Source organism: Eucalyptus grandis, chromosome 5 (assembly GCF_016545825.1).
Source record: "Eucalyptus grandis isolate ANBG69807.140 chromosome 5, ASM1654582v1, whole genome shotgun sequence".
Taxonomy (NCBI): domain Eukaryota; kingdom Viridiplantae; phylum Streptophyta; class Magnoliopsida; order Myrtales; family Myrtaceae; genus Eucalyptus; species Eucalyptus grandis.
The window spans coordinates 52,010,567-52,025,494 of NC_052616.1; the positions used below are offsets into that span (position 1 = coordinate 52,010,567).

A 14,928-nucleotide genomic window follows, 5' to 3' on the forward strand; every position below is an offset into this window, starting at 1 on the left:
CTTTTCCCAATCTGGCTCACGAATATGTTGTAAACGATGTCGAACATGCCTCCGACCGTGAATAGATTGAACACTCTCCGAAGAGGAAGAGTCACCATGGGAATCTTCAGTCCTGGAATGGGGTGGAGAATTATTTGCTTCAGCCCTCAAACGCTGAACTTCTTGCGTCAATTCATCAATTTGTTGTTGCATATTCTCAGCGAGTGTATGCAATTCATTGAGGGGAACGGTTCTGCCGCCACGACGCCTAGCTTGTCTTGGAGGCATTGTCCTCTCCTCCAAAGCTCCGATACCAAATGATGCAAGCCTAGGGGAGGCTTTCTCAAACAGTAGGATCGGGAGAGTGACTTGCACACGGAAACAGGACAAACAGGAATTTCAGCACTGCACGAGCTCAGGAGAATGGTCGTATCTTTGTCGATACAAATCGGATTGACCTGATTCCAAAGCCAAATGAACAAAGACTTCTGGATCTACAATTTCTCTGTTTTGGGTTTTCTGAAATAATCACTGTAGGATAGTCGAAATTGGGTTGGAAGTAACGAACAGAACAGGAAAAGACAGAGACTCCGTTGGTTGCTCTTCTAGGCCTCCAAGGAAGTTGAGGGGCACCGATTCTTCTAGATCGATGACTGCAACTCTTCAAGGATGCAGATTTCGAAAGCTCCGACTCTTCAAGGACGGAGTGAAAACTCTTCTAGGTTTTCAAGGTATGAACTCTACAAGGTTCATGATACTTGCTTCAAGCAAAGTTTTTTCATTTATCAAAAGTCATCTTTCTTCTACAAGAGATTGGATGGCTTATATCATCAAGAAAATAAAAACAGAGCATTGAAACTAGGAGAAATAAAGACAAAGCGTTGAAACTAGGAGAAATAAAAACGGAGCATTGAAAATAGGAGAAATAGTAAAGAGCATGGAAACTATAAACTAGTAAAAGCGTTATGCGAGCTTCCAAGGTGTTTTATGTCGATATAGCTTCTCGGTTTCGTCGAGCTTGAATGCGGCCCGACCTTCCTGGTCGGGAAAGCTGGTCTTCAATGCGGGCTGCATCACCCCCTCACCATTTAGCGCTAGGTAAATGCTCCTTATGTGAGGATACTTATGAGAATTAGAGTTAGAGGAAAGACTTGAGCAATATTTATAGAGTTTCCAACCAAGTCCTCTCATTACGGGCCAGGCTCAACTCGGCTCATACTAGCCAGCCCCATATTAGATTAATTAAGAAACCTTCTATCTCACCTTAGACCAACCCCGTAAAACGGTAAATTAAAATATTAATTAATGTAGTCCACATTATAAAAACTCTTACATGCTCCCACTTGGACTATATTAATTGAAATTGTACTGTATGTGCGCACATTGGTCTAAAGATAATTCTTAATAATAATCATGGTTGTAATTGCATGTATACACACAGAGCTTTCCATGGTCACGAGTGCTTTCAACTTTATTGATATGGATTCAATATGATAGTGTGGCAAATGGATAACATCTCTCATAAAGAGATCACATTTGTCAGTCACCATTCTCTTAGTTGTCACAAAAAACTTGTACCACTAGAGAATGTCTTTATGATTTCAATGAACCCACATATATGCCTTGTCTTTATGATTAACATTTCTTTATGTATAACAAGATATATGTACAATGATAAAAACCGGATACCCCTAGCTTTCACTCAAGATTTATACAATACATTGAGATTTTTATCAATATGTATTCAACATAATAACAACACATTCAAAAATATTTTATTGAATACAAAAGTTGATACATATCAAACCGTTACTAAGTGTAACGAACATAGATGTACACTCTATTAGAATAAAACTAAAATAACTCCCACTAAACAACAGCATCTCATGATGTTCTTAAGCCCATATTAATGACATGTCAGAGCGAAGTCCTTTAGTTAGTGGATCTGCAACTATATCATCTGTGGAAATATGTTATATTATAACGTCACATTTCTGTATCGTTTCTTTATGGTAAAAAAATTGACTGCCATATATTTAGACCCCTTAAGAACTCCGTTATTAACAAATAATACTACAAATTTATTATCTTAATATAACCGTATGGGTCTATCCGTAAAGTAAAAAACAATCAACTCCTTAATGAGGTTCCAGAGCCTATTAGCCCAAGTAACAGCTTAAAAGAATGTTACAAAACTCTACTTACATAGCAAAATATAACATGGAACTTTATTTACTGCACTTCCTACTAACATAAATATACAATCCGTTATTGATCTCATATCATCTTAACAGCCAGCAAAGTTTATATCTAAATACCTTACTAGCTACAAGACTTGAACATGTATGTAAATCAGCATACATTATACTTTTAAGTGCATTGACATAAAGTACACCCTTTAAACAAGATTTTCTCAATATCTAAACAAGGACAATGTAATGGATTCGGTTCATCACCCTTAATGACAAGAGCAATTCCTGACTTATAGTGATGTATATTGAATATTTTCAAAATACGATCAGCAAATTTCCTCTGAGATAAATCTGAAATATATGGCGAGAACAATCCTTACAAACCTCAGTACAAAGGACAAAAGATGCCTCGAGATCACTACTTGTAAGCAAAAAAGCGTGTACATAGAGTATGAGAAAAATAAATTTCCTCACACTGACCTTACAGTATATATCTACTGAATTACTTTGTTCCCAACTGAACGAAATGACAACATTATAAAACTTTAATAATATTATCTGGAAACTTGATTAAGACCATAAATAAGACTTTTCAGTCTGCACACAAGTTTACTTGAATCACTTGCTGCAAAATCCTCCGGTTGCACTATATAGATTTTGTTATCAACGTGTCCATTTGAAAAGATAGTATCTATTTGGCATAACTCTATATCAAAAATAAACTATTAATGCCACATTCACTCTGAAAGAATCTTTAAAAATACTAGAAAGAAATAATTATTTCTTCACTATTAACTATCCACTTCTCTTCCAGAGTGAAAACTTTAGCTACCAGTTTAGCTTTAAACTCCACAATCTTTCTTTGAAATCCTTTTAGTTTTGTACACCTATTTGTAACTAATGAGCTTGTGATATTTAGGTAAATCAGTAAGTTTCCAAACACTATAATATTTCCTAGATTGCATATAATCTTTTATGGCATCTAATCGCATACTTGATTGATGATAAGAAACAACATTTATATAAGTCGCTAAATCAACTATGCAGTAGATATTGCAATCATGCTCTCACAAATAGATTATATAATCTAATAATATAACTGACTGTTTTTCCCTAACAGATCTCCTAATACAACCACTTCAGCTAGCACTTGAGAGGTTTAAGAAATTTCATTATAAACTATATCAAGAATAGTATCTTGAACCTCAACAATAATTTATGGTATATGAGATTCCATAATTGTCTGTATAGGCAAAGACAAAAACACAGTAATCCTCATTGTATTATTATTCTTAGGCTCTGTTCGTTTCGTGGAAAATGATTTTCGAAAAATGTTTTCCGCATTTTCCAGCGTTCGTTTCACAGAAAATGAATTCCTTGAGGAAGATGTTTTCCATGAAAGGAAAAAAGTCTTCTGAATTAAGGGAAAATGTTTTCCACTTTTGGAAAGTGAAAAACATTTTCCTCATTTGATCTCTCCTATCTCACACCTCTACAAATTCTTACTTTCTCCTCCCATTTCTTTTTCTTCTTTTCTTTTTTTGCTCGAATTATTTTTAAATTTTCTTTTTCTTTTTTTATTCGAATTATTTTTAATTTCCTTTTCCTTTTCTATTTCTTTTTTTTTTCTTGTTTTTTCTTTTTCTTTTCTTTGTTTCTCATCTTCTTCTTTCTTGGCTAGTCGTCGGCCGTTGCCAGGCGAACCTCGAGCTCGTCGATCTCAAGCTCGCACCTGCACTCTTGCTTATTTTTTTCTTTATTTATTCTACCATGCAGTTTGTACATTGCTCAAGCAAAGGGCTCTACATGTTTTGCTTTTTATTTCTTTTGTTTATTAGAACACAAAAGACGCAGGGGGAGAATAGGCCACTCAACTAGAAGATTCTCATGAGGATTGTACATGCTTTGCTTCTTTTCTCTTTTGCTTCTTTTTAAAATCCATAAGAACATTTTTTTAGAATAGATGAGCGTTTGGCGACAATGAGGGAACAAAGATATGAAGTAAGTTTGTCTGGATTTAAAGGCAAGTTCATATTTGATGGATTTATAAGTTGGTAAGTGATGCATGCCTATGTGGTGAAGTCTTATAAAATATTTTCCTTACTGAACACCGGAAAATATTTTCCGAAACATTTTCAGATTTTAGCCGAACATCAGAAAATATTATCATTTTCTTGGAAAATGACTTATGGGAAAATATTTTCCGGAAATGGCCCATTTTCCGCGAAACGAACGGACCCTTAATAGTCTGAGAGTGGCTATCCTCTACAACTATGTCGAACTCTAGAAACTTTACTTTATGTGATTTCATAATTATTGTACCTTCATTTATGCTATCAAATTGATATCCCTATGAACAATCTGGGCAAGATACAAAATAATTTTAAGTGGATCTAAATTCCAACGCACTTAATATTGGATTATATGACTTCACTTCTGCATGACATCTCTAAATTTTAATATGATTTAAGTTCGATTTACATCCAATTCATAACTCAAAAGAAGTTTAGGGAACAACTTTGGTAAGAAACATGTTTTGTATGTGAAAATGTTGCTTTCAAAATATCAGCCCACAGATGACTAGATATAATAGTCTTACTCATCATACTTATCACCATGTTGATTATGGTGTAATTATGCCTTTCGGCCAAATCATTTTGTCAAGATTTTCAAGCATAGTAAATTACGTTACCACCCAAGAATTTACCTAGTATTTGACAGATAACCCTTTAAGCTATTCAGCATTACCATACTTGTCAAAATACTCACCGCCACTATTAAGCCTGACAACCTTTAAGATTAATTCTAACTATTTTATTCTTTATCTCGGTCATTTTACTTCCACAATAATCTATAGAAGTCTTTAAATAACCGTTAAGAATAGACAAAATATCAATATTGTCAACTTTTTTACTCTTTCTTTAGACATATGTGAGATTATCCCTTAGACAGAAAACTTTTGGAAACAACATTTTCAACCGTATACGAGACGTCTATATCATTATATTAAAAAGTCCTTGCAGATATGTCATAATTTCGGTATTAGACAAGATATAATTTCAAGCCACTAAGGCTTACATAATCTTTTAGGAGTGTAGTCAGTTGGTAAACCACTTTTCAAATGTTCATAAATGAAATGCTTCATGAATAACAAGCAGATCCGATTGCTCTTTTACCAAATAGAAAATCCTATTTCCACTACTTGAAATTTGAACCAATAAAAACCTCAATAATAGTGGAGTTATTAATTACAGAAAATGTAACTGGAAAACTAGTAATGTATATAATTAGCATCATGTGAGCACTGTGTAACTTGACGTACAAGTACACATCCATATAGTTACATGCAAAATCATATAATTACCTTTAGGCAGAATACATGACATACAATTGTACACTCCCCACATGATAGCGGTTATGAGAATATATTCTAACCTCCGTGAATTCAGCACCGTTAAGCATATGAACCACTAGGATCAGTCACTCCTCCATCACACCATCATGTATCCCTCCATGAACTAATACACAATCACCTCCTTTGAGAGTATGACTACGCATTAGATCATGAGACATCCTAATCATTATACGAGACTGATATTTCTCAAACCCAATCAAGTGTGCCACTTTGGCGGTCACTACTCAATTGAATCCTTGAAACTCTCTCATACCGGGGATATAAACTTTACTTCTCACATACACCATATACATGTGATTTTAACTTTAGCGATAGGGCAGTAAATCACCAAAATCGCATATCATGCTAATTACACTACTTTATTCATCCAGGAAAATCAATCATACATATATATAAAGGGCCTGAAAGATAGACTCCAATGAGATCACCGATCACAGCAACACAAGAAACTTCTCATAACATAAAAGAAAGCATCTCTTGTGCACCCAGATTACAGACTACCAGAACATCATAAAAAAAAAAATGCTGATCTAGAGGACCTCTCACAAGTTAACATCAATAGCAATACATGGTACTCCAGATTGACAAGCCTAACAGCTAATCCACTATTTCTCATGAGTTTTATAAGGGAAACTATGTCTCCAAGGTCAACGGCTAATTTATTAGCCAATTTTAAGTAACAAATTGTCATTGCATCAACCGATAGCCTATTAATTGAGTCAAACCACAGAACCAAATATCTAAACTACAACAATAGATACTATTGCTCTGCGTACATGTTGTCATACTTCTTAACCATTAAAAAAAAATGTTCAACTTGATAGACATCAACCAGTGATTAGATGAGTTTAGGTATAATATCCAATAATCTAACTAACATGCATTATCCACATTCAGCAAATGTGTTAAGTAGTACAATCAGTTTGGTTACAAGTTTTTAAGACATCCATCATTCAAAGGTTATCAAAAGAAACAAAAATACATCAAGATGCGTGTAAATGAGTATACTTGAGCAACAAAAGTTTCATAACATTTTACTATTTCCCATCACCTCAATATATAGTTCAAATTCTATCTCATAATTGTTGTATCTCATTAAGCCAACTTCAATTCACAATAAAGTTTAACTTTTACTAATGAATCACACTTTTATAATGTTTATGTGATAACATACCTACAAAACAAAAAATATAAGAAAAATACGCGAAACTATACTAAAAATACACATATTTAGGTTTTCGTATGTATTTTCACATCCATAAAATCATCAAACATGTAAAAAAAATACACCACAAGATAGAGAATGGTCTTACGAACCATCACCCGCCAGCCACGCGCCGATCGGAGCCTCCACGCACTCACACGCGCAACCTGAGTGCGCGGCGTGTGGATCTCACGTGCGGGCGTAGAATCAAGTCAAAATCGGTCCGACTAGTTCTCGGCTCGACCGTCTGGTCCAACCAACCGGTTCGGGTCGGGTCAACGGGTCAGGTCGAGTCAATGGGTCACGGGTTAGGTTGGGTCCCGTTGTTGACGTCATCGTGACGTCAACCTTAGCGCGTGCATCGCACGCGCAAGCGGCGCCCTACAGGTGGGAGCACGTGAGGGTGCGTGACCGCGCGTGCTGAACGCCCGGCGGCGCGTGGCCGCGCATGGGGGCGCATGGGGCCTCCCTCGGCGACGCGCTGCCCATGAATTTGCTCGTCTTGACGAGCCCAGTTCGAATTTGTAATTTAATTTTATTTTAATTGAACAAAAGGTCACGAAATCACCAAAATAGGGCAAAAATTCTATGCATTCGAGTTTTAGGTTATAGTTGCTCTAATACCACATGTTGGATGCAAAACGTGCAATCCGAAGATCTCCATAACTAGAACAAGAGCATAGATGATTGAGTAGAAAGATGAATGCACCTATTTTGGAATCCATCGTTCTTGATGCGGAAGCGGAAAAGCAATGATCCACACGCAAGTCATTCTCCTCTATTGCCCTCCGTATCACTAACTCAATGAGACGGGTTCCTCACCCTTTAGCGCTAGATAAACACTCCTTATGTGAGGATACTTGTAAGAATTAGGGTTAGAGGAGAGACTTGAGCACTATTGATAGAGTTTCCAACTAGATTCTCTCATTATGGGCTAGACTCAACTCAGCCCACACTAGCTAGCCTTATATTAAACAAATTAAGAAACATTCTATCTCACCTTAAACCAACCCCGTAAAACGGTAAATTACAATATCAATCAATGTAGTCCACATTAGGAAAACTCTTACAGGATATGCTCGGTTGACGGTAGGGAGGTTGGCCAACGAGTGGCGGTCGGAGTGGACGGCCGATGAAGGGTGGTGGTTTGGCGGCGGCTTGAGCTTTGACCTAGGCTTGTCAAGAAAAAAAAAAACGAAGGAGCTTTGGGGCGATGAACGGCGCTCCAGAAGAGGAGGGACGTCGTGAAGAAGACTAAGGAAGAAGAAGGTGCAGGGAATAGGACAAAATAAGAAAAAGACGAGAGAAAAAAAAATGGAAAAATAGAAAAATCATTAAAAAAATAAAAAATGAAAAATTTCTTTTCTTTTCTAATCCGAATGGGTCGGGTCAATGGGCCGGATTGGGTTTACCTAGCCTGAACCCATTTTCCCGAATATAATAACATTAAACATTAAAAATTTCAACATTTCAAAAATTTTCAAAAAAAGTTCAAAAATTAGACAAATAATAAAAATTCAAAAAATTTCCGAAAATTAAAAAAAAAAAAATAGAAAATATTTAAAAAATTCGATTTTTAAAAATTTTCAAAAATTATTAAATAATTTTCAGAAAATTCCAAAATTCAGAAAATGTTTAAAAAATTCCAGTAATAATTAGAAAATAATAAAATATAAAAATATAAAAAATATTTTAAAAATCCAGAATTTTTCTAAAATTCAAAAATTCAATTTTCCCAAAATATCCAAAAAAAAAATCTCTAAAAATTTTAAAATTAAAAACCCTAAAAACGTTCAAATTGATCTTTTGGGTTAGTTTCTCTTGAAAAGTAGAAGTCTTTCAATTTATGATTATGCTTAAGGTTGACCAAGTCCTTAAGACTCTACCTTAGGATTTCTATTATCCATAGAAATGAATATCCTTCATTGTGCACTTTCTTTATGTTGATGGTTTCCCTTTGGATTGTTTAGCAATGGCATGCTCCTTATTTGATAATGCTAGATTCTTACTCTTCCGATGCAATTTACCTAATGTGACTCTAGTCGCCCATTGTTTTATTACTAATTACACACCCATATGTCATTACACATGTTAGTGGATTGGTCTAAAATTAATCCAAATTGCATATCAAAAATCTTTTTAAAAATGAATAAGATTAGATACTGAAATGACACTAATTGGTTAAATAGTGTAATCAAGTTCTCGACTTTAGATTCTTTGGCTGTGTAGGAAGTGAGGTACAAACTTATGCTTCACTTGGTTTTTAGCCGACCCTAATAGGTTAGTGGCAATTTCGTATCACAAAATTCTTATGAACACCTCAAAGTTACGCAAGATATGGGCTTGAAAGGGCACGTGCTTAATCATGGGCCATAGACCCATCTTTTAGGCAATATCCCTAAACCTATGCCCTTTCGAGAGAGGTAGGTCACAACACAAACATGCTCTTTTATGACTCATATAATATCAAATATTTATAGCTTTCGAGATATGAGTTTAAAAAATTATAAAAAAGATAACATCCCTTATCTGGGAATACCCACAATGTGACTATATACGTTGATGATATTGTAATCCTAACAATTAAATGAGAATTGGTGTCAAAAGTTAGTAAAATACTATAGCAATAATTAACCGGCTAAAATACATGTAAATAGTAACAAAACAACTCCTACATGACAACAAATCGCTCACTGAAAGCGAAAGCGATTATTCAAACCTAAACGCAACGTGAAACTCATAAGCAAAATCTAAAATTTCACTCCGACAAAACTGTTGCTCCAAATCAACTCCCATTAAAACTTACAGCTCTACAATGTCATAATCCACCATTTCCACGAAATTTTAAAACTCAATTACCTAGAAATTGGATTTCATGACTCAAATTTCACAAAACTTCGAAGTTGAGCTCTAACCCAAAAATTATTTCGGTTAGAAGAATGAAGGGCGCAAGCACTTATCGAGTATTGCGATACGTAATTGATCTGACTTGACAAAACCTCTATGGCTTATGCTCAAAACCTGTCTTTCCTTCTCTTCTTCTTTTTTTCCTTTTTCCCCTTTTCTGTTTCTCGTGCATCCCTTATAAACAAGCGCCCACTGTTCTGCTTTTTTTTTTTTTTTTGACTTTTCAACTTTCTTCTCTTTTTTTCCCCTTGACTTTTTGACTTTTTGAAAAAACTTCTGTCAGAATCGAACTTCCTTGTGCTTGTACCCCTTCAATAGCCAATTCCTGCACATGTTATCAACACGAATACGGTCGCCTTCCAGTAGGCCAAACTGCTGTTGCCCGAGACTGAATACTTAGGCTATCATCCATTGATCAGTTTTTTATTAGACATCACAGGAGCATAATTGGTATTCCGCACTGTCAAGCACTATAAACCTTCCACAATGTGTCGACAACAATGCCATCCTCAGTTACATCGGACTATGCGTGCAGCACATCCGTTTTGCAATGGACTACCGTGTTCTTCTTCTGGTTACAACGGAGAAAAGTTATGGACTATTGAGACTTAGTTGGGAGAGGAGAGAAAAGCCCAGATAATATAAGTCGAAGGAAGAGAAGAGAAAGAGAGAGAGATGATGAAGAAACTAGGCTGATTTCATTGATAAAAAATTCAACAATCTCATCACCAATTTAAGGGTCATGTGTTCTTCTCCAATATAATATCTGTTGGCGTGTAGTTTATACTCTCCATCAACACGAAGGCATGGGGGTTGCGGGGGTTGCAGGGGTAGTGCCTCGGGCTGCTAAAAGACTTTTACAGTTTGGGCTTATAATTTATTAGTAGTTTGGGATTGGACTCATGAATAGCTACTGAGTGGGCCTAGAGCTTTCTTGGCCCTAAGGTTTTTTTATGCTCATTATATGTAATTTTTCTCTCTTGTAATTAAGAGTAGTACCAAAGAGACTGAAGGTGCTAATTATAATAAAATGATCTGCTGAATATAGCCCTAATTTAAAGGTGAACCGAGATATATCTTGTGTTCCGATTTCTCTTTTTCGCTTTTACTCTATTTCATTGAGTTTGTGAGCATAATCATTCTAGAATATGACCAAGAAGAGGCCAAGAGCGTCTGATGCATAAGATAGAGTGACACAACACGCTATTAGTAAAGTCTCAATCTTCAATGCTGACCCAATATCTGTGTTCGTCGTGAAGCTAACTCAATGGACACTTCAAGAACGCGAAGTCTGCGGTCAATTCACTCTTGTGAGGTCGTATGAATAATGGCGAGTCAATTACGACACCCATAATCGCCCAGGATAGGACGACGGACCAATCGGCAATGGTCAATCCACATGAATCGGTTCTGTTTTGAAATTTGCGAGCCCATGAATCGCCGTGCAAAATTTCTTGGGGGCACCGGTGAAAAATTATGATGCGGAGGATACAGAAAAATATTGATGTGAATAATTTGCCAGGCTTTAACACTTTGATAGACCCGAGTGTAGTTGGCTTTCAAAGGTCATTTGTGGAAAAGTCCAATTACATTAAATGTCTTGGACCGCTTCCTCCCTCCCCATTGGCTAAGGCAATTCCTGAGTCACTTGAGAAAAGTGACTCAGAAACGGACAATCCTCGAAGAGCCAGAAGTCTGTTAGGCTTGTGGTTTGTGGCTACCAGCAAATCTTCATCAACTATGGGGTCATGGAACCAACACATCATGAGGAATTCCCGCTTTCTTCATTTCAACAAACACCGGATTTCCAACGAGCTCGATTTTCTCCTCCTGCTAGTTCTATTTGCAAGCGTGAAAGCCTAATAGATGGATATTCCTTGTTTTTCCATACTGTATTTCATTTCAATTTGTATGTTTGCACTAGAAGTATGCAAGTCAGTCGATGTGTTGAGCTCATCTGAGCCAATTCGTGATGGTGATACTCTAGTGTCGGTAGGAGAAAAGTTTCAGCTAGGTTTCTTCAGCCCTGGAAACTCCAGCTACAGATTCCTCGCAATATGGTACCACAACATCCCAGAAAAGACCATTGTTTGGGTGGCAAATGGAGATAATCCGGTGAATGATTCGTCAGGGGTTCTGAAGATAGGTAGTGAAGGTAAACTAGTCCTTGTTGACCAAGCAGAAAGAGTCTCGTGGTCATCGAATAACAAGAATACTACTTCGCAAAGCGTAGTTGCTCAGCTCCTGGATTCTGGAAATCTAGTTTTGAAAGAGTTTAGTGAAAACGTCTCCGGAAACTATCTTTGGCAGAGTTTTGATCATCCCTCCAACACATTATTGGCGGGCACGAAGCTCGGGTGGGACCTGAGGATGGGTTTGGACCGGCACATGACATCCTGGAAGAGCGCAGAGGATCCCTCAACTGGAGACTTCACCTATGGTGTCGATCTCGGAGGAATAATTCCCCAACTAGTCATACGTAACGGACGTGTCAAATACTTTCGAACTGGGCCCTGGAATGGAATACAGTTCAGCGGGCTTCGGTTCTCTCCTAATTTGATATTCATCCCCAAGTTCGTCAACAATTCTCAAGAGGTCTACTACACGTTCGACAATTTCAATGAGTCCACCATCACTAGGTCGGTATTAAACGCTTCAGGGAATCACCAACGGTACCTGTGGAATGAGGAAACGCGGGAGTGGACCATGATTTATATGTTGCCGCATGATGAATGTGATGTCTACGGGAATTGCGGGCCCAATAGCATGTGCACGATCAGCAATCCTCAAATATGTAGCTGCATGATTGGTTATCAACCGAAGTCACAGGCAGAGTAGGATACATTTGTGAGGAGTAGCGGTGTGTCAGTAAGAACCCATTTAATTGTTCTAAAGGAGAAGGGTTTAAGAGGCTCAAAGGTGTGAAATGCCTGATTTGTTGCACTTCACGATGAACACTGGCATGAGCCTAAGCAATGTGAATTAGAGTGCTTCAAGAACTGCTCATGCAGGGCCTAAGCAAACATAGATGCCACAGGAGGTGGAAGTGGCTGTCTCCTATGGTTTGGAGATCTTCTTGATGTCAGAAAACTCAGTGAATATGCGAATCAAGATCTTTACATTCGTGTTTCAGCCTCAGACCTCGGTAGTACATATACTTTTTTTTTTTTTTTTTTTTTTTAATATTCCTGGACACGCAATAATCGTATTCATCGTTGATTTTGATCACCTTTAACCTCTCTCAATGTTCTCAGATTCAGCAAATTTCAAGTGGAAAGAATGGGTGGCAGTGGCGATTTCCATGGCATTTGTCGTGCTTTTGGTGGTGCTTTATTTCTGCATTTTTAGGAAGATGAAAAAACATGCTCAAGGTACTCCATTTCCTAAAGTTGAGTTGAGCTCTTGCTTTATAGCAATTGTGGCTCTGACTAGAATTTGTTTTCAGAACCTCAACTACAATTCTCAGTTCTCTCTTTTCATATCTTGGCGTCAAGTCATAGCATTGCTACTTTTGTTACTATTCAGTTTTCCTTACTTCTGGGTTAACAATCAATAATGAAAGTTGGTAGCATACGGAAAAGAATCTTATATTTTCTCATCAAGACAAATGAATTTTAGATCTATTGATACTTGGAAAGTTCATTGCTGTGGCCTCATTGCTAACACTTGTTTCTCAGTTGATACATGCAACAACTGTTCATTGCCTGCATATGGTTCATTTATTCTGGGGAAAAAAGGACATATGTTCTGATGAAAGTTCCCTGGTCAACAGGGATCGCATTCGACCTTCAAGCTAAAGATGAGAATAGCTTACAGCTTCCGATCTTTGATATGGTCACCATTTTACGAGCAACTAACAACTTTTGTGATTCAAATAAGATAGGAGAAGGAGGTTTTGGCCCAGTATACAAGGTAGAATTTAGTCTACAATTTCATGCGTCGTACAAAAGAGCACTACTCTTCATTCATGCATTTCGTTTGAATTTTCCCATGTCACTTGGGAAAAAATATGCAATTCACTTGTCAGGGTCAGCTGCCAAATGGGCAAGAAATAGCAGTCAAGAGATTGTCAGAAGACTCTCGGCAAGGTCTCAATGAATTCAAGAATGAAGTCATGTTGATCGCGAAGCTTCAGCACCGAAATCTTGTGAGGCTTCTGGGGTGTTGCACTGAAGAAGAGAGGATGCTAATCTACGAGTACATGCCTAATGGAAGCCTAGACTCTTTCATATTTGGTTTGATTTGATCGATACCTTCTTTGTTTGATTTTGATTTTAATACAGTCTTTTGGAAACGTTTTCTCATCTAGATTACTGATTAGAAAAAGGTTTGTTTCAGGTAAAACAAGGGAAAATTCTCTGGTATGTAGAATGCGATTCGACATAATAGTAGGAATTGGGAGGGGCCTCCTTTATCTCCATCGAGATTCGAGATTGAGAATCATACATAGGGATCTCAAAGCAAGCAATGTACAATGAGATGAACCCTAAAATATCAGATTTTGGCATGGCTAGAGTCTTTGGCGGAGATCTATCTCTAGTGAAAACTAAGAGGATAGTCAGCACTTAGTAAGTAGTGAGTCAGATTTTCATGGCTTACACATCCCTTTTCTTGTTATGCATATTATTTTTCCTACAGTGGTTACATGGTGCCAGAATACGCAATAGATGGGCTTTTCTTGACAAAATCAGACATTTTTAGCTTTGGAGTATTGTTGCTGGAGATAATAAGCGGAAAGAGGAATAGAGAGTTCAATCATCCAGACCATTGCTTCAATCTTCTTGGACACGTGAGACAACCGTATAAGAAGTCAAATTCTTATAATAAAGCAATACTTTTGCTGGATATGGCCTAAAAATTCACTTTTTTTTTGGTCAGGCCTGGATGTTGTGGCTTGAAAGGAAGGCGAGCGACTTCGTAGATCCACAACTTTCGAATTCTTTCGATCTGTCAGAAGTCGTAAATGCATACATGTCGGGCTATTATGCGTGCAACGGCGCCATGACGATAGACCAAATATGTCGACTGTGCTTCTGATGTTGGACAGTGAAAGCGCTTCGCTGCCACAGCCAAAGCAGCCCGGTTTCTACATTGAGAGGAGCTCTGAAAACACAAATGTTGAAATGAGTCGAAGAGATTGTAACTCAAATGAGATTACCATAACATTGTTAGAAGGTAGATAGATTGTCAAGCATGTGTAGTCCCTCACTTCTGCTAGGTATTTCCACTAT

The 14,928-nt window shown here is 37.2% G+C and overlaps 2 protein-coding genes across 2 annotated transcripts; both read left to right on the forward strand.

Moving 5' to 3' along the window:
* Nucleotides 1-11,511: 11,511 nt before the first annotated feature.
* On the forward strand, nt 11,512-12,551 carry LOC120285973 (S-locus-specific glycoprotein S13-like). Its single transcript, XM_039312632.1, has one exon. The coding sequence runs from the start codon at nt 11,564-11,566 to the stop codon at nt 12,533-12,535; it is 972 nt and encodes a 323-aa protein (XP_039168566.1). The 5' UTR covers nt 11,512-11,563; the 3' UTR covers nt 12,536-12,551.
* A 19-nt stretch (nt 12,552-12,570) lies between these two features.
* Nucleotides 12,571-14,473, forward strand: LOC108959635 (G-type lectin S-receptor-like serine/threonine-protein kinase SD1-1). The gene is made up of 4 exons (XM_039312633.1): nt 12,571-12,842; nt 12,952-13,068; nt 13,470-13,609; nt 13,725-14,473. The coding sequence occupies exons 2-4, from the start codon at nt 12,999-13,001 to the stop codon at nt 13,941-13,943; spliced, it is 429 nt and encodes a 142-aa protein (XP_039168567.1). The 5' UTR covers nt 12,571-12,842; nt 12,952-12,998; the 3' UTR covers nt 13,944-14,473.
* Nucleotides 14,474-14,928: the final 455 nt, after the last annotated feature.